The sequence below is a fragment of the Apis laboriosa genome, unplaced genomic scaffold, assembly GCF_014066325.1.
Source record: "Apis laboriosa isolate Shangri-la unplaced genomic scaffold, ASM1406632v1 scaffold9_cov152, whole genome shotgun sequence".
NCBI lineage: Eukaryota > Metazoa > Arthropoda > Insecta > Hymenoptera > Apidae > Apis > Apis laboriosa.
In genome coordinates this window covers 2778730-2804310 of record NW_025224966.1, presented here as the reverse complement: position 1 = coordinate 2804310, position 25581 = coordinate 2778730, and the positions used below count along the sequence as shown (strand labels likewise).

Sequence of the window (25581 nt, the reverse complement as noted above, 5' to 3'; positions counted from 1 at the left end):
TGGCGCGAACGAATTCCAGCCGAATTTCCAACGGATCGATATTTCTCCATAGTAATAATTATTTATCGAAATTATCGAATTTTTAATCTCTTGATCGCGTTCAACTCTGCAATTGGAGTTCAAAGAATGTTAAACGTCAGATAAACGAACGATTTCAAGGAAAAGTAAGGAGGCATGATAATCGTCTTAAGAATCTAATAAATCGATCGATTAAAAAGAATTCGTTCGTTTCGCAAATTTTTATCAAATTAGAATCGAAGACGAATGGGGCGAGAAATTAATCGTGGAAGCAGAAATAAATTTGGCGCGTCCCGTCCCCGATTCGATTATTTATTAGGACTTAATGAGTAACACGTGTCCTCGTATCTCGTGTTGCAACCGGTTCTTCTGTTGTGACGCTGGCTTTATATACTGGGTGATTCCTCGCGAAAACGATCGATACGCTTGCCCCACGAGTTGGGGGTGGGAAAAGTACCGAAGCACGGTATTTTATGGGCTTGAAGGTGTTAAAAGAACTTCAAGGTTTATCACTCACACTTTCTATGTCTTCTATGCCTTTCGGAATAACTTATCGATCGCAATCTTTCCTATCGTTTCTAATTAAAGAAAACACACACGGATATATACATTTCTTATTTTCTCGAAATTCAAATTTCAAAGAAAAATTTCGCGTATTAATTTCGCGTTTTATATGATAAAATTTGCACGGATGTGATGTATTCGAGATGATTCGTAAAATATCAATACGATCGTTTTACATTGTGATTTGTGGAGAATTCCTGCGCGGAAATGAAGAGAGAAAGAATGAATTTTCCGATAATTGCGGTTACGCAGTCTCGATTAAACGATTTCTATTAACGGAGATAAAAACGAGCGGATCGTAGTCTGCTTTCGAAACGAATTGATTCGCGTCAAAGCGAAACTTATCCACGGAATCGTTCCTCGTCTGGCTCGATTTTCAAAGCGATTACGTTTGCCAAGAGATCGAGACTTTACCGTGATCCCCGTGATCCATGATTAATTAAATTAGTTGAGTAAATGGAAAAAAAAAACAAAGATGCTCTTCCGTAGATGCAAACTTTGTTTCTGATTGAAATATTGAAATTTCGCTTTGAGAAGAGAATCGAAGCATCTCGCTGGACGCTGGTTTCGTCCAATTCGAGCGACGCTGGACGTCCAAAACGTTTCTTATTATTATACGACATTATGTATAGATATAAGGTAATATTAATACTTAAACGATTATATATATATGGAATAAGTTGTTTTCCAAGAATTCCTGCATCATTCTGGAAGTCTTGACTCGAGAATTCTTGTAATTTTCCGCGATTAAAAATAGAGGGCAGCTTTGATCAAAAATAAATTTAGCGGGTGATCCATCTTCGATGTATTTTTAATTTGTCTTCCACAATCGAGGAAGACGCGCATTCGATTTCCGTTGTTCCGTTCCCCTCCCACGAAACAAAGATGGTTTGGCCGCGAAAACTGGTGTCACGTGTTTAGAAAAGTATCGATAGGATCGTCGAAACGAAAAAGAAAAAGAAAAAGAAAAAAAAAAAAAAGAAAAAAAAAAAAAGAAAAATTTCAATCGAGTAGGGACGGCCTAAAAACGTACAAGGCGGATGGAGAAGGTTCCTTCCGTCGGTATATGTGCATGTAAACTTACTGTATCATTGTTGTTAATGTTTATTATTTTGGAAAAAGGCCAGCTGATTATCAATAACGATCGAAAATTGCAACAATTTTCGCAATATATTACAAATATATCGTAAGTTAGATAAGCGCTTCACATCAGCGGCTTGTATATGGTAGAAACAATCGATTACTCATATTTAATCGTAGATATTTGCGCGCCAACATTGTCACGCTCTATCCCTTCCTCCTCATAGAGTATCGGTTCGTAAATAAGAATTTGTAAACGATTAAATATTTTCTGAATCATAGGTATGCGTTGACAGAACTCGATTACGATTTATTGTACGGATATCGTTAATCGTGGATACCTAATAGTTATATGAATATCTATGAATGAAAGGCTGGTCTATTTTTATATATACGTAATCTCGTCCGATACTTTTTATTACGATCTGTCATCCACACACGATCGATGTTTTTTCTACTCTGAATGAACGATTCCACGTATGCGAGAAAATCGTGCAGGGAACGAACGTATTTCGCTCTCTTTTCTCCTATCTTTTTTTTCTTCTTTCTTTCTTTTTTTTTTTTTTNTTTTTTTTGGAGAAATTAGATTCTCGATGTTTGCATAATGCGAACGAAGATTACTACTGTTTATATATCGTCCCAACGTTTTCAAGATACATTCCGCGACGAGTCCCTGCACGTTCACACGACAATCAACATATTTTGTTATCTATCGTGATGTACTTCTATACTTGTCGTAGAACTTATGTCTTAGATGTTTATGTCGAAATATAAAGCAATATATACATAACCAGTTTGTTTCCCAAACTTATTCTTTCGTTTATTTAATTATCTTTATCGTTCGTGAAAGATAAAAATTATTTGAAAAGGAAACTTTGAAAAAAATTCTTTCTTTTAAATGGATCAAGTTTATCTCGAGGAAAGAGAACGCGCATAGCGGGAAATCAAATTGTAGCCGCGTGCACATCATACCGGATACGTCGACAACGCCATCTATCGTGAAGAGAGACACTCTCGTAGACAAACCTCGAGCTCTCGATGCAATCCGTGTCTGTAGCAATATGGCTACGTGTCGAGTGTTCTTGTAGCGTGTTTTTGGCACGGACGTAAGCATTACTTATGGCGCGAGGTATTTAACGGCCGATTTAACAACGCGTGATCGTCTGATTTGGTGATCTTCAACATGTCGACGAGTAACAAGTGGGATTTGTCCGCGGAGGATATAAAAACTGCAGCGAAAGACGAAAAGGTGAGTAATGTGCGAAAAGTTGGTCGCTGTAGCTTCGACAGCGCCACGGAGAGATGACGTGGCGGGAAATTGAAATCTGAATCGTTTCAGGAATTACTATTGGAACATGACAGCGATCCGGATGAAAATATGCTGTTCAAGTGAGTTGAGTGGATCGAATCGTTATTTCTATCGTTTATCGTAGAAGTGATTCTATTATATTTTAATGAATACATTTTTGCATTTTAGTCGACCGAGTACGTCCATAGCGGAAACTAAAACGGATGGCAAAATGGATAGGTAAGAGTATTTTCCATTTTCGTAAATAGAATTCGATTTACTTTTGTGCTGTGCTTCAACATAATCTTCCGTACCGGATAATCGATTAAAAGTTAAGAAACGAAATTAGTTACTTACGAAATATTTGAGATCAGTATCGCAGTGACGTTCATTTATTTATTTATTTTTTTTTTTCTAGCGTAAGATTACAAATACAGGAAGTTACAGAGGTGATGCGGGAAAATGTGCAAAAGGTAATAGAACGTGGAGAGAAGTTGGAAGATTTACAAGAAGTTAGCGATCGTTTAACCATGGCTGGAAACGAGTTTAGGGCAGCGGCGAGGAAAGCCCAGCAAAAGGCGTGGCTGCAGAATTTTAAAACGAGAATCATTCTTGTCACTATTACGGTGACGGTCGTCGTCTGCATCATTGGTATGATGCATGTTATCATCCAAAGTGCATGATAAGCGCATGTTGTTATTTTTTTTTTTTTATTGTGTTACATAAGACATTTAAACAGGACTGCTCAATCTTAATCCGTCTTATCTATTAAAATAAAATAATATTTGAATTTCGAGAACAAGTTATTGCTCTCAAAATAAAATTAAAAATATAGAATAGTCTAATTTTTTAAAAAATTATTGAATACATATATAATACTTCCAATTTCGATTGAGCATTTCCAGTTTATTATTATCGAACGTCTAGGTTCATCTATCTTGAACATCGTGCACCGCATCTTTCTCACTGCAGATCGCATAATTTTTGCATAAAAAAAAAAAAAAAGAAAATGGTTTTTCAAGTACAACTCATTCAGTTAGATCGACGCGTATCATTTTCAGTTCTGGACATCATGGTGCTTTACCTGGTTCTCAGATAGCGAAGTAGCGAGCCTCGATCGTTCGATTCCAGGTATTCATCACTATTTTTCACCTCTGTATAATCTGTTTACACGCCTTCATCCTTCTAGCTTTTTTTTTTTTTCACCTTGTTTAACAACCAACCAGGTAATCTTCTCATATCGTTGCAAAATTTTTCTCGCATAACTCAACATAACAATTTATCAAACGCCCCTCTTGCATTTCTGACATTATTCATCGTTCGTTCGATTGTGTACGATTTCGCTTTTTGACACCTCGCCGACAATCGACCGTGTACGCATTATGGGCGTTTTATTTTTCAGTATCCATCGCCGTGAAATATTCGTAACCAAGGCTCCCACCAGACTGATATACCACTATTGCGAGCGTACGTTTATATTTGTACCTGTCTTTCATGGATTACTCACGTGTATTATTACTATCATAAGTTTATATAAATACATATATTGTTATTTTTATTTTCGATTCGTATCCATTATCGCAAATCGCCTTACGAATCAACATTCGCAATTATTATTAGGGATGATAATTCAAAAAAAATTTTTTCGTATTTTTATAACGCGCAAATTTATTCCTTATCTCGTTACATAATTTATCGTAACGATAAGTTCGATAAATTAACGACTAAAACTTCGATCGGATTCAATCTTGTTACCTTTCATTCAAACGTCAAATTATTTTATTTGGGAAATAATGGGAGAACAATCGTAAAATAATGGAAAGAAGGGGAAACAGAAGCGCGCGCTCTGCATGAAACGCAGCCGCGGGAGCTCCCCCCTCCCAATTGGAACCCCCACATTTTACGTCGCTGGCTATCAATGACGAACACTAGCACGTTTCGCGCGAGACGAAACGAATACGAGTGTACACACGTCGGCAGATGTAATCGTACCACATACACTACTTATCCAGTTTAGTCGTCGTTCGATCGCCGTATCGAACGGTTTACTCGCGTCGAGTTTTCGCACGTCCTCGGATTATCGAATTAATTTTGAGCGTGTGTTTTGCTTCGTTTTTTTCTTTCTTTCTTTCTCTCTTTCTCTCTCTCTCTTTATTTAAAATATCACAAGGACGACGATCATCGATCACGCATCTGTAGATCGAGACGCGTTTTTTTATTATTATTAGAAATCGTTATTAGAAAATCATGGGAGTGAACGAATTAGTGATCGCGGTTCTGACCGTGTGTATCGGCGCCTACTTGCTCACAGGAAAACGACGACGCTTCATTTATTTGCTCTACAAAACCTTACCTAGAGATGTGCTGTGAGTATTTGAGAAATAGAAAAAAAAAAAAAAAAAAAAAAAATGATTCATCAAATAAGAAATAATTAACGCTGTATAATTTAACGGAATTGTTAAAACATATCTAATCTAAACGATTATTTTCATCGATCGGTTTTGCAATTTTGCATATTAGATCCAATTATTTACGTCAAATGTTCATTTAAGTAATATATTGATAAGAAAATGGTTATGATAATAATAATATATTATTTATAATTGGTAACTATTTATAATCGGTTTTCCATCACATTTGACGTTTTACAACTTTGACCACGTGCTCGTGTTGATAATCGAAATTCGCGTAATTATCGAATGGAGTCAAATCGTCGGGAGTATAATCGTCCGTAACCTTAATAATTAATTACCATCGTATCGGTAATTTTTTTATTTTTTTCGGAGTTATCGTTCTTGTAAACGTTCGTCGAATTTTTTTCTCATTTTCGAAAAGAAAAAAAAAAAAAAAAAAAAAAGAAAAAGAAAAAAAAAGTGTAGACACATTTCATTTACTCATTACGCGCCCATCATTCATTTCAAACGAATCTGAATAGAGCAACACGATTCACGACTATACGCGACAAGTACATGCAACATACTCCAAGTTCCTTCTCCTAACTCATCCTGTACAATTAGATCACTTAAGAAATTTTACGATACTATTGAACGCGTTCAAAGGTCCCGCGGGAACGCGTGATCGTGGCACGATCGTTCGAACGATCTCGTGAAACTCGAGAATCGTCAGCCGAGGATCGTTGGTAAAAAGTAAATAAAGCATCTGTCATGAATGTCTGTGACGGTATTGAAAAGATTCGGTACAAGTGGAATCGTTGATCTCGATCGCGAGAATCGGTCGAATTCAGTGGCAAGACCACAAGAATATTGTTCGTGCATGCGCGTAACCGGGCGCACGTCCATCGGCGGATGCATCGAGCGCATTGTGCCATCGTGAACGACTATTGTAGGGCCAATATGGAGCGCATGGAATTTAAACAGCCGGCTGAATAACATTGTTTTCGACCTATCATCATTCTCGATCAGGTCATCGTGCAAAAGGAGTATCGAGAGATCTGGTTTCGTCTGGATCGATCCCCATTTTATTTTATCTCTTTTTCTTTCGTATTCAAATAACGTTTCTTTCTTCCGTGGAAGTTTGAACGCGAATAAAGAATAAGATCCTTGATAAAAAGAGATAAGGAATAATAAGTAAATTTAATTAAGAATGAACGAATAAATAAATTCAACGGGCAAAATTAGAAAAATATTCGTACTGTGTTTCGTTTGAGAATTATATAATTATTCGAAACTGTGCCACAGGGTGTAATTTTAGCGGATTGTCCATTCGATCGATTCATCGATCGTACAAAAGCGCTCGAACGATATAGGTCGTTTATTTCTAATCTAAATGGTAGATAATTAAAATAATCGATAAAATTTTTTTACAAACATTTTGAAACATTAACTTTTCAAAAATTCTCGAACAATCGATCGAATATCAAGTCTGGTTCTCGGTTGAATTTTAATTTGAATTATTTAAAATTTTTAATTAAATTGCGAAAGACAAAGGAAACATTAATTTTGTTGTCGAGCTGCTCGACAAAAAAACGCATACGATTCACTTACGAAACTTATCCTCCGACAAAAATAATCAATAATAATACTTTCTTGTACCACCTTTCCAAATTTCCAAATCTTAAAAATAAAATATATGAAAAATCGTTCTATCTTCCTTTACCTTTTCCCCTATCCTAATTCTACGATAATAAAATTTCCGAAATCTGGATCTTTGAATGAAAACAATTCCAATAATTCGATCGCCGATCTGCGAGGGAATATTCGCAATCGAGTGATGAGCAAGATCAATTTCCACGTTCCACGGATTAAAATCGATTAGAACCGAATGCGAGAGAAACAAGTGGCGTGGAATCGGTATCGTATAGTCGCTTAGAAACAAACCGCAACAGGTTGTTGAAATATCATATGTTACAAGCGAGGATGGCTTCGTTTACTTTCGCGGGGCTATTGCACGCGGAACGCGCATAATCGTGCAAACATCATTTGCAAAATTGTCTTGGCGAAAGATAAACAGGCCGAGTGGCACGGCCTTGTCCGCGAACGAGTGGTGGATGCCAGCGTTTACATTCCATTAAACGTTGGTCTATCGCCACTCGAACAGCAACCGTCTCATTTGCCCTGTGCCGAAGTGATGTACTCGGTGCAGTTTCCTACGAGGCTACAATTTTCTTTTCTTTTTTTCTCCCCCCCCCCCACCCTATCATATATTTTCTTTTCTTTTTCTTTCTCTTCCTCCCCTTCAATTCCACGGGAATTTGTTTGTCGAACGATGCGAGTTTAATGTAAACAAGTATATATTTTATAATCGTTGAATAAAAGAAATGACCAGTTGGAGGAAATTTGTGTGTTTGTATAATATGATCCCCCTTCCCCTCCTCCCTTCTCTCCATAAAAAAAAAATGTTGTTGATATTTGGTAAGACTTCGTTACGTTATTATTTTTAAACCTTTTCTTCTTCGGTTGATCGAATACACACGAATAATAACATAAAATAATAACACGATTGTATTTAATTCAAGCGACATATATTGTTTATAAATCGATCTTTCCACGGAAGAAAAAGCGAAAAAAAAAAAAAAAGGAGATTGATATGGAAAAAATAATAGTATCAAAGTTTAACACGAATTAATCTCGATTCAATGATCTATCAATGCGTTGTCAACGAACGAGAGAAGAAATGCCCGGTGCAAAGTCTAGCATAAACGATCGACAAATACAATACAATTTTTCCAATAATCTAATTCTATCATTTCGTGAAAACTTACATTTTTTTTTTTTTTTTTTTTTTGAAACATCGAGTCGCGCGATATCCCTCCTCCCCCTCCCCCTCCTCCTTTCTTCCTTCGAGTAATTACGAGGATAGGGACGGGGAAAAAGCGAACTCAAGGAAAACGAGAAGAATGTTTGTTGGAAGAGTATGTTGCCGCGTGACGAGTAATCCTGCTAACCGGTCGTGGGATTAACGCATGGCAACGAAACCGCGATGCACGGATGGTCCGATGGTCGTACCTCATACCTCCTCGTAACAACTCGCTTCGTTATTTTATTTGATTTCATTTAATCACCGTGGAAGCGTTGGAAGAGGGTGACCGCTGGTATCGTATGCTCACCGCGGATGCGAGAGTTTCGACAAAGGCGTAGGTAATGTTCCTAGGGGGGGAGGGAGTGTAGGGAGGACAGTAGCAGTTCTTCTGCGGCAACACGACGATACGATTTCTTATAAATTTTCGTAAATATATTCTTCTATAACTTTCTTTCGTTAAAATTTTTTTTCTCCATTTTTTTCTCTCGAGGATATAATTTTGAGGAAATTTCTTCTTTCGCGAATCGGAAGAAGAAGAAGGAGAAGAAGAATAATTCGAACGAGCGTCGAACGATCTCTTTCTTCGATAAAACGATAATTGGAGAAGTGGGAAAGAAAAGGATCGTGGAAAGATCGCGTTCGCGTGGACACACACGTAACGCGCGCGTCGAGGCGCGAAATTACTCAATTGCTTTCTGGAGAGAGAAGGACGTATCTCGTCGGGGAGGAACGTGGCGATGGCGCGACAGAGATACGTATCATCTTTGCAGAAAACATGCAACCGTATTTCCATTGCCCGTAATTCGTTTCTAATCATTTCATTTGATCCCTCTTTCTCGTTATGAAAATCTGAATATCGCGTAGGAAATATCCGTTGAATTATCTTCAAAAGAAAAAAAAAAAAAGAAAAAAAGAAAAAGAAAAGAAAAGAAGGAAAAATAATTTCTCAATTTCAAAATATTAGAGAGTTGTTTTAAAAATGTTAGAGAAAGAAATTTTGCAACGACGATAAAATATTCCTCGTATATCAACGGGGTATATAAAAGATGACTTTTGTTTCGATGCGATACAGGGGCGCGTACAGATTCGTTCGGGTGAACGTGTTGCTATGGTGGTGGGAATGGCAAAAATTAACCGTGGCCAAGATATTCAGCAGGCAAGCCACGGATAATCCGGAAAAGATCGCTTTCATCTTCGAAGACAAGGAATGGACTTACAAAGAGGTGAGTTGAATTAATTATCGCGGCACTCTCGAAGGCGAGGCGATGTATGTAATCCCCTTTGATTCGCTCCGCAGCTGGAAGGATACAGCAATCGGATTGGACGTTACTTCGCTGGCAAATCCTTGTCCCGCGAAGACAGCGTTGGCCTCATTATGGAAAGTCGGCCCGAATATGTAGGGATCTGGCTAGGTCTGAGCAAAGCTGGTTTGGTGGGCGCCCTTCTGAACACGAATCTTCGACAGGATGTCCTGATGCACAGTATCAAAGCAGCCAATTGCAAGGCTGTCATCTTCGGGTCGAATTTTAAGGACGGTAAGCTCGTAATGTTTGGGAAAGAAAATTTTTTAACCATTCATATCCGAGTTTTCCATTTTTCTATTTTTAGTTCCAATATATATATATACATTTGTGAATTATTCAAGGGGATTAGATTGACAAGATTGACCGATAGCAATTTTCTCTTCTCAGCAATGGTCGAAATTAGAGAGAGAATTCCCAATGTGGCTCTGTATCAATGGTCTGAACTTCCCGACACATCGTGCCTGGAAGGAGCGATCGATTTGAACCCGGAAATCAGTAGCGTAGATTCGGGACCCCTGGACACAGTGGCCCTCGGTACTCCTAGGGACAAATTGATTTATATATACACGTCTGGCACCACAGGGATGCCGAAAGCTGCCGTTATAACAAATTTAAGGTACGATTTTCTTATTTTTGTCTCTTTATTTTTCGAACGACATCTTTTACGATCATTCAAAATCGAAAGAAAGTACGTAGCTTTTATATAAAGAGTAATTTAAAATTCGTATAGAAAACCAATATTTTCTTCCAGCGACTTGCAAAAATTAAATAAGCGCGTCAATTAAAGAAAATTCTTTAATAGTTGAATAACATTTTTATTATCGTTGCGTCTAAACATCCGCTTATACGCTATTATTGTCTACTACGCTTGCTATCCGAGAGTTTCTCTCTCGTTGATTACCACGAATATCGTTTTACATCTCGATGTATCAATGATCAATTATCATTTTTAGATACATGCTGATGTCATGCGGCGTGAACTCTATGCTGAATCTACGGCCAACCGATCGTATTTATAATTCCTTGCCTCTCTATCACACGGCTGGAGGCCTAATTGGAGTAGGTCAAGCATTGCTGAGAGGAATCACAGTCGTGCTTCGCAGACGTTTCAGCGCTTCCAAATTTTGGCCGGATTGTGTTCATTACGAGTGCACCGTAAACTTATTCCTCCACTACCGTCTAGATCTAGATCTCGTTGAATTTTGTTTAAATAAATAAAAATATATATATATATATATATCGAGCTTGTTGAACATCCGTATATGTATTCTCATCCGTATGTGTTTTTCTCTGCCGGTCATAGGTTGCTCAGTACATCGGCGAGATATGTCGATATCTGCTCACTGCGCCGGCTGCCCCTTGCGATACAACGCACAAAGTTCGACTGATGTTTGGAAACGGTCTCAGACCCCAGATATGGAAACCTTTCGTGGATAGATTCGGTGTGAAGCAAATAGGAGAATTTTACGGTGCCACGGAAGGGAATTCGAATCTTGGTAATTTGGCCTTTACCTTACTTTTATTATCTCATTTTTAAACGATTTTAAACGATTCGTTTTTACGTAAAAATTATTTCGAACAGTGAATATCGATAACACGATTGGAGCAGTTGGATTTGTCCCGCTATGCGGCAGTTCTTTGTATCCTGTGGCTTTACTAAGAGTAGATGAAGAGACTGGAGAACCGTTGAGGGGATCGGACGGTCTCTGCATTCGTTGTAAACCTGGTTAATAACACACTTTTTTTTTTTTTTTTATTTTAAAAACTTGAAATTTAATCAGTATTTTCAAAAACACGAAACTATATGGTAAAATATTTTTCTTTTCCTCTTTTAAGGAGAATCGGGCATCTTTGTGGGAAAGATCAATCCGAAAAGGGTATTGAACGATTTTTCTGGATACGTGGATAGAAAAGCATCGGAACAAAAAATTCTTCGCGATGTATTCAGGAAAGGCGATCGAGTCTTTAATTCTGGTAATTGAAATAAAGCGATAAAAAGAAAATTCATCGATCTATTTATAAAAAAATTCATAATTGAAACGTGCTTCTTCTGCAGGCGATATTTTGCTCATGGACGAATTCGGATNNCGGAGGTGGAGGCTGTCGTCAGCAATGTGATAGGTTTGAAAGATGCAGCTGTATATGGAGTCGAGGTGATCGAACGAAACGATGATCAATTTTTATTTAGAATAATTTGATCTACGATGTTGTGCAATTGGCAGGTACCTGGAACCGAGGGAAAGGCTGGAATGGCCGCCATTTACGATCCAGAATATACTTTGAACATCAAAGAAATGGCGGACGGCGTGAAGAAATCTTTACCATCGTATGCCAGACCTCTTTTCGTTCGAGTGTTGTCGGAATTGCCGATGACTGGCAAGTATTTTAATTACAATTGATCGTTCGGAATTGTTGACTGAAACTTTTCTTTTTCTTTTATTTCAGGCACGTTTAAATTGAAGAAAAAAGATCTTCAAGAAGATGGATTCGATATTAAAAAGGTAAAGGTATTTTAATTTATTTTAAATAAATGTAATATTAAAATGACTACGTAAGATTGATTTGATCGCGTTTCCGTTTCCACAGATCACAGACCCGATTTATTTCCTCGACAACTCTGGTGTCTACGTAAAGTTGACAGAAGAAATTTACAACAATATACTGGAGGGGAAAATTCGATTGTGAATTCGTAATTTTTTTAGCGAGTTCACCAAAGTATAAACAATCTCGTTTTTTGTATAATTTCTATTTATTGACGAGAGGAATAGTCTATTTAGACAGATTTATCTTTTGTCTATAAATATTTCCGGACGAAATTTTATCAGCGAACTTGCTATCGGAGAATTGCTACATTTATACGTATTTTTATATCTATTTTAATTTACGATTCTTATAATAGAAACTGTAAAAAAGTTTCGGAATAATAGAATTGTAAGAGATAGATAATATTTTAATAGATACACGTATTTCAAGGAAAAAAAAAAAAAAGAAAAAGAAAAGAAAAGAAAAAGTATCGACTGGAAGAAACTTACGTCTCGTAAAAAAAATTGTGAATTATTAATTTTTAATCGCCTAGACGGATCATTTCTGAACATTTTGTCCATCGCATGGAATTACTAGAGATTTTAAGACTTTTAAGTTATTTTATAAAAAGATGGTGAAGGTAGGGAGCGAAACGACTGTGACTCTGTAAAGTAACCGTGTATAAAATGAAACTCTGCGTCATAGTTTAATAAATTGTCCCCTTGTTGAAAAAAAAAAAAAAAACCAATTCGAGCTGGACTTTGTCCCCTGGAGATGCCTTACAGTACGCCCACCCGTAGTATTGTCTCTAATAAAAAGCAGAAATCGTTGGTGCGCAGTCTCCGTTCGAGTACAGTGACCCTCATCGTTATCGGGCCGTCTGTCAAGTATCAGATATAATATTCCTTCCTCACGATTCGGTTCACGCATCCAGTAATTCGGTATTTCGATAAAAAGAATAAAATCTTCTTATATGGAAAAAAAAAAAACGATCGATAAAGTAATTTTCAATCCAAAATTAATTCCGTTTAAAAAAAAAAAAAAAAAAAGAAATATCACTCTCTGTATCTCTCCCCGGATTGGGATGACGCGACAAAGATAATTATTTTAATACAGAGCGGTGACCGACCAGCGATGATTCTAACCTCGAACCTGTTCCCCGAATGAGAACCTCGTTTTTATCAACCTCGATGCGAGAAAATTTGCGGTCGGATCGCGTTACGTAATCGCGTTCGTTATCAGACCAAAGAAATGAAAAAATACAAGAGAATCCGTATTGCGTCGATTCTCGTCACCGTGTCTAGTGTGCTCTGGAGGACATTTGTCGAAACTAGTTGAGTCGAATCGATCAATACCAACGTCGGGAGAAAGTTTTGATTATTGATTTATTGATCATCTTCGTCGAAGAGATGAAAGGGAGGAAATAATCGTTCCGTGCCCTCGACATAGTTTATCAACAATCATCAAAATCATCGTCGTGGGGAACAGGCACGCGACTGTTTACATTGTTATGTACACATCGTTAAAGTCTCGTCAAATCTTATCAAGTATTATTGCGCACAAATCTCGGATCCCTTTCTCGATCCAGCTCGATTCCAGAGTCCAGAATCGAGCAGATTCGATCCTCGAGTGTTTGTCGGCGCTGTGAACCGAGTAAATCGCGTAGTAAAAATGGGTGGTGATAAATTCGAGTTCGCCATAGATCGCGGCGGCACGTTTACCGACGTGTACGCTAAGTGCCCAGGCGGGAAAATTCGAGTGATGAAACTGCTCTCCGTGGATCCTGCCAACTACGACGATGCCCCGCGCGAAGGTATTCGCAGGATTCTCCAACAGGTATTATTTATATTTATCGCGATAATCTTGACTCGATGGTCGGTGTAACGTGAGAAATTTGCAGGAGACTGGGAGAAAAATCGAAGGAGAGATAGACGGATCGTTGATATCGTGGATTCGAATGGGCACGACAGTTGCCACGAACGCTCTTTTGGAGAGAAAAGGCGCGAAAATGGCGCTGTTGATCAACGAAGGATTCAAAGATCTTCTTTTCATCGGGAATCAAGCACGCCCCGATATATTCGACTTGGTATATGTAATGCATTATCGTATTATCGCGACACAATTAAATTAAGAAAGATTGTTCCTTGTCGTTTCTTTAGCAAGTAGTCACTCCAGAAGTATTGTACGAAAAGGTAGTCGAAGTTGAGTGCAGAGTGATACCCGCATCGGTTGGAAAGTGTCAGTTGGATCACAAGAAATGGCGCAGAGTGAAGGGATGTACGGGGGAGGATCTATTTATCACTCGAGAATTGGACGAGGAAAAGTTGAAATTAGATCTGGAGGAATTGAGAAGATCGGGGATCGAGAGTTTAGCCGTGGTCCTCGCGCACAGTTACACGTTTGTTACCATGCATACACCAATTATAATCTACTACTATTACTTTTATCATCGTTCGTTTCTTTTATACATCTTAGATACGGCGAACACGAAATACGAATAGGGGAATTGGCGAAACTCGTTGGTTTCCCCCAAGTTTCGCTTTCGCACGAAATTATGCCTATGGCGAGAATGGTTCCTAGAGGATTCACAGCCTGCGCCGATGCATACTTGACCCCGCACATTAAACGATACTTAGAGGTATTTTTTTTAAAAAAAAAATATTATTCGAGGATAAATAAGAATTTTCTAAATAAATCTTTCAATCTTTTTAGGGATTCTCTTCTGGTTTCAAAGATAAATTGAAAGGTGTGAACGTGCTGTTCATGCAAAGCGACGGTGGATTGACTCCAATGAATTCGTGAGTGCAGATTCGATCGAGGAGGTCAATCCGATGAAAAACAATTACGCGTTTAGTCCTCTTTCAATGTAGATTCAACGGGTCTCGGGCCATTCTTTCCGGCCCAGCGGGCGGAGTCGTCGGTTATGCGATGACCACGTACAGCAAAGAGACCGATTTGCCCGTGATTGGATTCGATATGGGCGGTACTTCTACCGATGTCAGTCGTTTCGGTGGTAGCTACGAGCACGTATACGAGAGCACAACCGCAGGTGTCACGATCCAAGCTGCACAGGTATTCCCTCACTTTACATTCGGGTAAATTTCAATTTCCAATACGATATCGTCTTGAAAACGATACAATAATTTCAATCAATCGTCAAAATCGTAAAATCGGTATCTTTTAACCCTTTGTACTCCAGGCCTGTTTCGCTCGGTCGAACCAGCAACTCCAGACTCAGATTCCTCATAACTCCGAACTCAGATCCTCCAGACTCAGATTTCTCATAAGATTACCATAAGATAATTACTCATAAGATAAGATTACATCTCATAAGATTATACCTATTTATGAAGCGATATTCTAAAAAAATCAAACATAAATAAATATTATCGCCGCTGGAGTTAACTCAAGTGGTGACTCGAGAGTCACCGTTGGAGAGCAAAGGGTTAATTGGCTCGGTGTATATGAATTAATCAAAGGGCGTTATATAAGAGAACGCGATTGAAACAAATTTTTCAACAAAAATTGGGTTGAAGTTGGACGTGAACACAGTTGCGGCAGGAGGTGGATCGATGCTTTTCTTCAGGTCGGGTCTCTTCGAGGTCGGGCCCGAGAGCGCAGGGGCACATCCTGGCCCAGCTTGTTACAAGAAGAACGGCCCCCTGGCTGTCACCGATGCGAACCTCGCTCTCGGAAGACTTTTGCCCGAATATTTCCCGAAAATATTTGGCCCGAGTGAGAACGAACCGTTGGACAAGTCTCGAACGATGGAAGCTTTTCAAATTCTCACCGATCAAGTACAAAGTTTCTTCGTTTATTTATTTATTTATTTTTTTATTTTTTTATTAAGATATCGTCGGAAATCATAAATAATTTATGGGAATACCTCTGATTTATAGATAAACGAATTTCTAGCGAAAGAGGGGCACGGCGCGAAGATGAGCATCGAGGAAGTGGCGATGGGATTCGTCAGAGTTGCTAACGAAACTATGTGTCGACCGATACGAGCTCTCACTCAGGTATTGATCGATTAAATATCACGATTAAAAATTTATGAATAATTTGCTCTCAAAAAGATTTATATATATATATATTAGGCGAAAGGTTACGATACATCTCGCCACGTTTTGGCGTGTTTCGGGGGTGCAGGGGGACAACACGCGTGCGCCATTGCGCGTTCTTTAGGAATGGGAACTGTATTCGTCCACAAATATGCCGGAATTTTGTCAGCCTACGGAATGGCATTGGCTGACGTCGTAGAAGAGGCCCAAGAACCTAGCGCAGAGGTTTACGAACAGGGTATTACATTTAATAATATAAATAAAATCAAAATTTGACAAATATTGTACTGAATTGTTAGAAATTGAATTGTGTTATTTATTTATTATTCCTCTGCTCGAAGAATCGTTCGCACGTTTGGACGAACGATTGGACGCCTTGGAGAGGAAAGTTCGTGCAAAGTTGGCTGCCCAAGCATTCCCCGAATCTCACATAAAAACGGAACCTTTTCTACATTTGCGTTATCAAGGGACAGACTGCGCTCTAATGTGTACGGCTAGCCAAGATACCAAACACAAGGGCACGAAACACGGAGATTTTCTCAGTACCTTTTTGGAAAGGTAAAGTAAGCTCGTAACATCAATAGATAGAGATACGAAAAAAGAAGAAAAAGAAAAAAAAATCTAGAAATCTTAATTAAATTGAAATCAAGGTATCAAACGGAGTTCGGTTTCACCATGCCCAATCGAAAGATCCTGGTAAACGACGTGAGAATAAGGGGTACGGGGAGAACAGACATCGAGGAAGATCCAATTTTATCTTCGTCCAACGAGCCGCCGAAATTCGAAAAGGCAAGAATGTTGCATGTGAATGTCGAACGCTAGCGTGTTCCATCAAACGTTAAACAAACGAAACGAAACTCTTTTTTCTAACAAAATTAGACCACCATGGTATATTTCGAGAACGGCTACCAGGAGACCAAAGTGTACCAGCTGCGCTCCCTGTCGCCCGGCCACGAGATTCACGGACCGGCGATCATAATGGACAGCCTGAGCACTCTTCTGATCGAGCCTGATTGCAAAGCGTCGATCACGCCTCGCGGCGACGCGAGGATAACGATCGGCCAAGGATCGAGAGCCGAGGTCACCACCGAATTGGACACCATTCAATTGAGCATATTCTCTCATCGTTTCATGAGCATCGCCGAACAAATGGGCAGGTAGATGGAGCAAAGAATCGCGGCTAACAAGAATCCATAGACACGAATAGATCACGGTTTAATGTATTAATTAATGTGCAACACGAAGGATCCTTCAGCGTACCGCAATCTCGACCAATATTAAGGAGCGGCTGGATTTTTCTTGCGCGATTTTCGGACCTGATGGCGGCCTCGTTTCCAATGCCCCCCATATACCCGTGCACCTGGGCGCCATGCAGGAGACCGTTCAATACCAGATGAAGGCGTTCAAGGGTGAATTCGAGAGGGGAGACGCGATCCTCGCGAATCATCCCCTGGCAGGGGGATCCCATCTTCCAGATCTTACCGTCATCACCCCTGTCTTTTACAAGTATTTCTTCTTCCAATATTTCTTCTTAGAATATTATTATTATTACGTCGATTTGGTTTGATTTGATTCAATTGTCACTGTCGTTTCGTGTGAGCAGGGACGTGGAGAAGCCGGTGTTCTTCGTTGCCAGCAGGGGACACCATGCCGATATTGGAGGAATCACGCCTGGTTCCATGCCTCCGCATTCGACTTCTTTGCTTCAGGTAATCGATTGGAAATTTTAATAATTGGTAAAACAGGATTATTCTCTTGTGCGCAGGAAGGGGCGACGTTTAAAAGTTTCTTGTTGGTGCACAGAGGGGTATTCAGGGAGAAGGAGTTAACGGAAGCGTTGATGGAACCGGGAAAAATTGCGGGGAGTTCCGGAACCAGGAATCTGTCCGACAATCTGAGCGATCTCAAGGCTCAGATCGCAGCCAATCACAAAGTAAATTGTTCACTCAAGTCTCCAATATTTTTCTCATTCATCTTTTGAGAAATTGGTATTCGTCATAGGGATCGATGTTGGTCAACGAGTTGATCGATATATACGGCCTCGACGTGGTGCAAGCTTACATGGGTCACATTCAACGCAACGCCGAAGTTGCCGTGAGAGATATGTTAAAATCTGTCGGGAAAAGGCTTCTCGAGCAAACTGGAAACACCAGGGCAACTGCGATCGATTATCTGGACGATGGCAGCCCTATTCGATTCCTTTTGAACATCGACGTGGACAAGGGTGAAGCGGTCTGCGATTTCTCGTAAGTCCTCCCTCTCCCCCATATCGACGTTTTAATTTTAATCCTGTTACATAGAATTCTTTATTGGGGAAAAAAAAAAAATTGTCGAAACTTTAGCGGCACGGGGTACGAAGTGTGGGGCAATTGTAACGCACCCAGGGCCATCACTCTTTCCGCGTTGATTTATTGTTTGAGATGCATAGTGGGCAGAGACGTTCCTTTAAACCAGGTAACCATCATTTTCTTTCATCGTTTTCTTTATTATTCGTCGAATGCAAAGCACGACAATTTGCGCGACTGACGAAAAAAATTTAATGGTTAAATTTCTCAGGGTTGTCTGAAGCCTGTAAAGGTAATAATTCCAAAGGGATCGCTTCTGGATCCTTCGGAGGAGGCAGCGGTGGTCGGTGGCAACGTTCTCACGTCGCAACGCGTGGTCGACGTGGTTCTACGAGCTTTCGGTGCTTGCGCAGCGTCACAAGGCTGCATGAACAACGTGACGCTCGGCACCGAAGAGTGGGGTTATTACGAAACTGTCGCCGGGGGCAGTGGAGCCGTAAGAGATTCAACTTGTGCGTTTCTTCAAATAGCGACATTTTCATTCTGTGATATCATGTTCGCAAAAGGGCCCGACCTGGGACGGCAGAGGAGGGGTGCACACTCACATGACCAACACGAGAATCACCGACCCGGAGATACTGGAACTTCGTTACCCGCTCATTCTTAATAAGTTTTCCCTTCGAACCGGAAGCGGAGGAGCCGGGGCCCATCGAGGAGGCGACGGAGTTGTCCGCGAAACGACGTTCAGGCAATTGAAAATTTGTCAATTGAACGTTCCGAAGCTTTCCTTTTCTCAATACTTTGTTTCTTTTTCTTCTACAGAGCGCCTATGACGTTGTCCATATTAACGGAAAGAAGGGTAAATAGCCCGCCTGGATTGGCTGGGGGAGGATCGGGTCGAAAAGGAAGGAACACGTTGGTAAAAGCCGACGGTAGAAAGATCAATCTCGGCCCGAAAACCGCGGTACCCGTTTATCCAGGGGTAAGAAAAACGGTTCTTCCGTCATCTCGCCGTACAAATAGATACGACTTTGCATAAAAATTTGACGCGGCTAGTTGTAAAAATCGCGTCAATTTAAGCGCGAAACAGAATTTATTCGCATTTTATCGTCGTCCCAAACGTAAAAGATTTTATCACGCGATCGCACAGTGTTTCTTCCAATTCTCTGCTTTCGACTCCCCTTCCTTCTTCTTCCCTGTAGCGAGCGTAATTTCGACAAAATTTTCCCCGATACTTATCGAAGAAACGAGAACGAGATATTATATTTCGAAAGGGATCGGTCGCGCCGCGAAAGAAGGAAACGTGGAATACGAATCGTTTCCAATCTCTCTCTCCTCGTTTTTCCGTTATTCTCGCGATTTCCAATTTTATTTTTCGTGGAAAGGCACGCCAATCATCGAGTGCGCTTCTACATCGTAATATTTTTCCACGCAGGACACGTTTATACTGGAAACTCCCGGAGGCGGTGGCTACGGTCCTCCCGGAGTTGAGAAATCCGAGGGATCGATTCGGAGAGAAGCTCGAGGATTCGTGGAACGCGGAAGCGTGTTCGAATACAGAAAAGCTCAAGAATCTGTGTGACGCGTGACCATGAGCTCGCATGATATCGCTCGAAAATTAATTACGGCTGTAGAATGCGCATAATATTCTTATCTTTGTAACTGTATCGATCGGAGACAATAAATAGCGAGCAATCTATACTCGATAATAACCGTCCGATCGTATCGACGATAATAACCGGAGGAACCATCCTTAAGAGGGTAATTCCAAGCGTCCAATTTATCTCCCCGTGAACGATTATCATTCACAAGTTTCATAATAAATCGAGGGCCTCGAGAAATCAAATTTACCAGACCTTATCGAGCATCGATTTTGCCCTCCTCCCCTCCCAAGTAGCGCGCGATGGCCACCGTTCCATTTCCGGTCGCAGTAATTGCCGACCGAAATATCGCGGCCACTGAAACACGCGTCCAGCTCGAAACTTCCGATTGCACTTCCATTTGCTCGAAACGTTTCTTAGAAACCATCCAATATTCATGCATTTCCACTTCGAATTTCATTTCACTATATATATACATATATATACCGTTGGAAGAGAAGAAAAATAGCATCGCACGGATCGCATAGGAGAAATCGTTCGATTCCTATCACGGAGCCACCGAATAGAGCCCTCCCTCATTCACGCGCATCGAACAGTGGCAAAGAGGAAGAGGGGAGGAACGAGAGGTCTTATTTCGAAGACTTTTGCTAGATAAGAAGCTTCTTTGTGCGCTCCTCTTTTCATCGCGAAACGCGAACTGGCGAGAAACGGTCGCGCACGGTGTCGCATTAAAATGCAACGGGGAGCGTCGCGTGTTAAGGCCCGTTCACAATTAGCGGGGTTTTGAACGAGGCCGCGCTGATCCTGGAAACTGTACACGCCTGAAACCGTAAAAGGAGTGGAGGGAAAAACTGCCACTCTTTCACGCGCGGGATAAATTGCACAATTTTCTCTCCCTTTCCTTCGTTCGTTCGTTCGTTCGCGGGAGAAGAATGGCGGCGCGCGACAAGGAGACGTTGATTGAAAGAGAAACACTTTTATTTTCCTCTTTCGCGTGGTTTATATATATATATATATATTGTCTCGAATAATTTTAACAACGAAGGAAATCAACGCCTCTGTCAACCGATCGTTTCGACGTGTATCATCGACGAGGTCGATACGATCGCGAAACGATTTTCGAGGAAAATGTTACAAATGTTGTACGCGAAAAGAGGAAAAGTTGGGTGAAAAACGACGACGACGGTTGGATAAAGTTTGTGCCTTCCTCTTTTGCCAAACTTTATATATATATATATTTCTCGTCGTTACGCGTTTTTGCGTTCAACAGTTACTAGCCGATTTTTCCAGAAATCTTGCTTTTCGTAAGAGAACTTCGCGATACCTTTTTTTTCGCGAAAACATTTCTCTCTACGGGAGGAAATAGTCCTCGATACGAACGTCCTCGAGACGCCAGTCAATTTGCCAGACACTTCTCGCGTTTGATTCGATCTAAAATTCTAATAATTATTCCGTGCGCGAGACTTGGACGTAAAAGCGCGTGTAAACGATAATCGTATCTACGCGATAAATCCTCGATCATTTGTCAAATAATTCTCCTATAAAAGCCGGTTGGTTTCCACCGAACGGAGCCGATCGAGTTCCGAATTAATTCAAATTAACGGTTATCCTTATTAAAAAATGAGGATACTCTCGATATTTTTCTTCTACTTCACGCTCTCCTCTTGCTTGCTCTCGAGCACTCATTGCAAGGAACAATCGATTCAGGATGGAGACTCTGAATACCCGAAACTAGAAAATACGCGAGTCGAGCAATCGGACGGGGAGAAGGAGAATCTATGCCCTCCAACGAGGCATTTAACAAAGTTGCGCCATTTCTTCGGAAAAACTTGTGACAGGTGGGTTCCAGTGACAATGCGGTCCAATTACCTTGATTATTCTTTCGTTTCGTTGCATTTGGAAGAAATTTCCCTTCGCGAGAAGGGCGCCGTAACGAGCCCTAGATAGAAACGGGTAGAAAAGAGTTCGTTTAAACTTTTCCGAGAAATTAAAAACGAAAAATAAAAGAAAAAAGAAAAAAAAATCGTGTCGAAGAGTCAGAGGAATCGAGGATTTAACGAAGAATAAAAACACGACGTCCAGACGACAAGTTTCCTTTGACTTTGTTGGCGGAAAATGCCGGAATCGGGCAACTTTCCTCGCGAAAATTGAATCGAAGATGGGCGAATGAGGAGAAAGAAAGCAGCGAGGCATTTCGCGAATCCGGATTCCCCAGGCAAGCTTTCAATCTGAACGGCAAACTTAACCTCGATCCGCGCGCGTTCAGCTTCTTTCTTTTGTTTTCCAGCCGGGGTGATCAACAACACTCGCGGGACCGACAAACCGACGAAACTTTTCAAGGCGAGAAACAAGGACGGGAGGAGAAGAATCGTGATAATCAACGCGGTTCAAATTCGTTCAAATTTTCGGCCTTGTTTTCATTTAAAAATGGATCCTTCATGATGAACAGCTTTCCTGGTTACCCCATCGCCAAGATTTTCAATCTTCTGATCAACATGTTTAAACCGAAATCCGAAAAAAATCCGAAATCGAGAACTGATAAAATCTCGAATCGAACGGATCGATGAGAAGAGAAACGATCGCGTTTCGAAAACATCGAAGACGCTTTATCGTCTTTGTTGCGTACGCCCACTTCACAAAATTGTATCTCACACATTGATTGAAAAATAAATAGAACGGTGGTTATAATCGAGTTTGCTTCCCTTCGAACACGTACGTCGAGGACAACATTGAAGATAGAAAGGGCGAATCGAGAGAGAAAGAGCGCAGAGAGTTACGGGAGATAAATGGACAGCTCGAAGGAGAGGATGTTTTCGCCAAGGATAAAAGGGAGCTCGCCGATTATACCGTTCATCTTTGGAGAAAAATTTTTTCGACGGGTTTCCCCTCATCTTTCGAATCACCCATCCATCGAAACGAACAGATATATAAACTTTAGACGTAGCGTTTCGAACGTAACAGGTGTTGCGCCGTAAATCCGCTATCGTCCACGTGTATCAGGATTAATGACCAGAGAGATAATGACTCGTGCGTGAATGGATATCGAATTAGCTATACCCCCAGCGAAATTTAAGGTAACCGATCACCGATCGCCAAACGCGTTCCTTAATTAATCACGTTCCGTTGGACAATGCATATTTGATGAGCAAATCGGTTTAGTATTAATATCGTGATTATCGATTCATTCGTTACTTTGAATAATCGAATTAACGGGCTAGATATCCTCGAGCGAAACGATCGAATTAAATTGAACCGATTCAACAGCAAGGTATTTCGCTCGACTTCGCTTAATTCGTTCAGTCATTTAAAATCGTTCTTTTTCTTTCACCCGGAAAAGTATTCGCCATTGTTATTTCAATGCGCGTAAAAATGCGCGAAAAACATTTTTCACCGATCTAACGAGCGGCATCGATACCGGAAGAGAAATTTTCATGGAAACGAAGAGAATCCTCCTCTTTCCTTCCTTCACCTTTACGTACGGATTACTTTCCATAGAATAGCTTGCGCATTCTTCGAAGGCTCGGCCGTGACAACAACGAATCGATCCGATGAAAAATGAGAGAGGTTCGTAGATCGCGATACGAAGAGAACGAACGATCCTTACCCAATAATTTCAACTCCCGTCGAAAGGAAAGACATTGTTTCGCACGTGTCGAAGACAATATTCCATTTTCTCCTAGCTGAAATCGAAAAATGTAACTCCAGTCTTCGAGAAGCACGTGAGTAAATTGTTCGATTCGTTAATTATTATCTATATATTGCCCGTGTATTTATATATACACTCACGTATCTTGGAATCGCGTAAACGTGACCTCGATCGTGAGATTTATCGCGTCTCCCTTGCTGGAAAATGTGGCTCGCACGAGGGGATAACATTCGACGAACGATCATGGCAAAACCTTCCAAGATTCCTCGTGCCTCATATCACGTAACACTTAATCGCGCCCATCTTTTTCTCTCGTCGTTTCGTTAACTCTCGTAGCATATTCCACGAAGGGAATGACGAATGAATTCCCTTCCGCGTCCAAGCTTCCACTGACACGACACGTGCGGCTTTTCGGGCGCGTTTCTGAAAACGGGGTAAATTGCACGCGTGTTCCCGCGCTGACGTGTACGAATTGCGGACGGGCGAAGGAAAAATGGAAGACGCGTCGAGGAGATAAGCGGGGTCGAAAGATTGCTCGCGCGGAAAACGGCGCGATCAGCCGCGAGAGCGAGGAGGAGGAGGAGGAGGAGGGGTGAACGAGAAAAAGGGGTGGTCAGTCGATGCCAACCGAGCCACTCGCGCATAAATCCTATTCCTCCTCCTCCGTGTGATGCCTCCTCGTGCGAGAGCGTGTGTTCTTTCAGCGGGAAACGTATGCGCGCATACGTACTCTCCGCGCGACTTGTCTCGGCTCGGATCTCGCGCATAAATCGCCCGGCCAACGTTTCCTCCGGATCCCATGGAAAACTGCAAGAATAATTTCCCGACTGTTCCCGACTTTTTGCGCCACCGTTTCGCCTCCTCGTATTTTAATGTTCAACACTTTGTGCACCGTGGCTCAAGTTAGGGGTGGGGGGAAGGAGGTGGAGATGGGGAAGGGAAGGAGGGGTGAGATATTGCCGATGTTACCGGAACCTGACAACCGAGAATTCTCTCCCTGACAAACGAGAATTCTCGCGTTTTATATGGACAGTTAGTTTACCTCCCCCTTTTTTTTTTTTTTTAGGCGGAATAAAATTCCAACGGGTTGATGGGTTGACGGGTGTCGAGCGGGAGATCGTTTTAAAAAGATTTTTATCTTCCCACCTTTTTCTTTCAGATTCATCGAAATTCGTGAATACGAGAAGGAAGATCGTATCGAGGTTTCTGTTACGAGTCGATTATAGCCTTCCTCTCCCTCCTTCGAAAAAAAAAAAAAAGAAAAAAAAAAGATTCAAGAGTTATCGAGAAACGGTTACGCGCTCGGTCGCATTAAGCGACTATCTTTGATCGCGAGGCGACGAGATTTTTTCCCTTCCTCGCGGGGGAAATTCAATTTTTAGGAAAAATTGAAAGAGCGTAGGGTGTAATAGACGGATTATACCGGAAGCTGAATATTAAACAGAGGAAACTGCCGCGAGGTAATCGCGTGAAAAGTTGGCGAAAGTGGAACGACAGGGTCCGCGCCTTTAACGCCTCCTCGCCTTCCTTCACGCGATCTTGTTACACCGTAACTTGCTACTTGCTCGATATTAGAACGGTTCCCGAGCTAAGGCGCGGGCGAAGCGAGACAAGAAGCGTAAAAAAACGCCTTTTCGCCGAGCACTGTCCCGTAATGGTACGCGAAACTCTTTTTACGAAACTTCTTCCCCGAATTTGGGAGGTTTTGCTCGCTTTAAAGGGCAAATAAGGAGCTCTTTCTCGCCTAAATCTTTCCCTAATCCTCCCCGATTACGAGATATCCTTTTCGCGCCTGAATCCGTTGAGACGAGACAAAGTTGGCCGAGGATCGATGGAAAGCTTGTAATCGCGAAAGAGAGATCTCGCCTCGTCGTTTTCGATAATCGATATTCGACAGTCTTTCGAATTTCGACGAAACGTTTTTTGGTTAGAATTTTCGTTCGTTGATCGGA

General features: G+C 41.0%; 3 protein-coding genes across 4 annotated transcripts; all 3 read left to right on the top strand.

The window, feature by feature from the left end:
- Positions 1-152: 152 nt before the first annotated feature.
- Positions 153-20096, top strand: LOC122720018 (5-oxoprolinase). Its single transcript, XM_043946412.1, has 23 exons — positions 153-164; positions 3096-3097; positions 12487-13872; positions 13937-14122; positions 14196-14434; positions 14512-14674; positions 14749-14834; positions 14907-15108; positions 15573-15833; positions 15936-16055; positions 16134-16335; positions 16439-16655; positions 16748-16886; positions 16977-17254; positions 17343-17603; positions 17701-17806; positions 17863-18030; positions 18099-18343; positions 18440-18551; positions 18654-18878; positions 18949-19130; positions 19205-19364; positions 19818-20096. Exons 3-23 carry the CDS (start codon positions 13708-13710, stop codon positions 19962-19964), a joined length of 3864 nt encoding a protein of 1287 aa, XP_043802347.1. The 5' UTR covers positions 153-164; positions 3096-3097; positions 12487-13707; the 3' UTR covers positions 19965-20096.
- LOC122720020 (vesicle-associated membrane protein 4-like) lies at positions 2725-4508 on the top strand. Of its 2 annotated transcripts, XM_043946414.1 has the most exons (6): positions 2725-2911; positions 3002-3051; positions 3140-3190; positions 3369-3601; positions 4012-4081; positions 4353-4508. In XM_043946414.1, exons 1-5 carry the CDS (start codon positions 2846-2848, stop codon positions 4047-4049), a joined length of 438 nt encoding a protein of 145 aa, XP_043802349.1. In that variant the 5' UTR covers positions 2725-2845; the 3' UTR covers positions 4050-4081; positions 4353-4508. The 2 variants fall into 2 exon arrangements, with proteins under 2 accessions (XP_043802349.1, XP_043802350.1); XM_043946415.1 differs by lacking the exon at positions 4012-4081 and having other exon boundaries at positions 2726-2911.
- LOC122720019 (long-chain fatty acid transport protein 4) lies at positions 5180-12780 on the top strand. The gene is given in 13 exon segments (XM_043946413.1): positions 5180-5316; positions 9282-9432; positions 9507-9744; positions 9901-10129; positions 10467-10668; positions 10817-11009; positions 11096-11239; positions 11350-11487; positions 11570-11596; positions 11599-11666; positions 11736-11889; positions 11959-12014; positions 12100-12780. Coding segments are annotated over 13 exon segments (1818 nt in total). The 5' UTR covers positions 5180-5197; the 3' UTR covers positions 12199-12780.
- Positions 20097-25581: the final 5485 nt, after the last annotated feature.

Bases quoted from the DNA above. Each gene is read 5' to 3' on its own strand.
- LOC122720020 (XM_043946414.1), top strand. From the start codon at position 2,846: ATGTCGACGAGTAACAAGTGGGATTTGTCCGCGGAGGATATAAAAACT. The intron at 2,912-3,001 runs GTGAGTAATGTG...GAATCGTTTCAG, and splicing joins CTGCAGCGAAAGACGAAAAG to GAATTACTATTGGAACATGA. The intron at 3,602-4,011 runs GTATGATGCATG...TATCATTTTCAG, and splicing joins GGTCGTCGTCTGCATCATTG to TTCTGGACATCATGGTGCTT.
- LOC122720018 (XM_043946412.1), top strand. From the start codon at position 13,708: ATGGGTGGTGATAAATTCGAGTTCGCCATAGATCGCGGCGGCACGTTT. The intron at 17,255-17,342 runs GTAGATGGAGCA...TGCAACACGAAG, and splicing joins ATCGCCGAACAAATGGGCAG to GATCCTTCAGCGTACCGCAA. The intron at 19,365-19,817 runs GTAAGAAAAACG...TTTTCCACGCAG, and splicing joins CGGTACCCGTTTATCCAGGG to GACACGTTTATACTGGAAAC.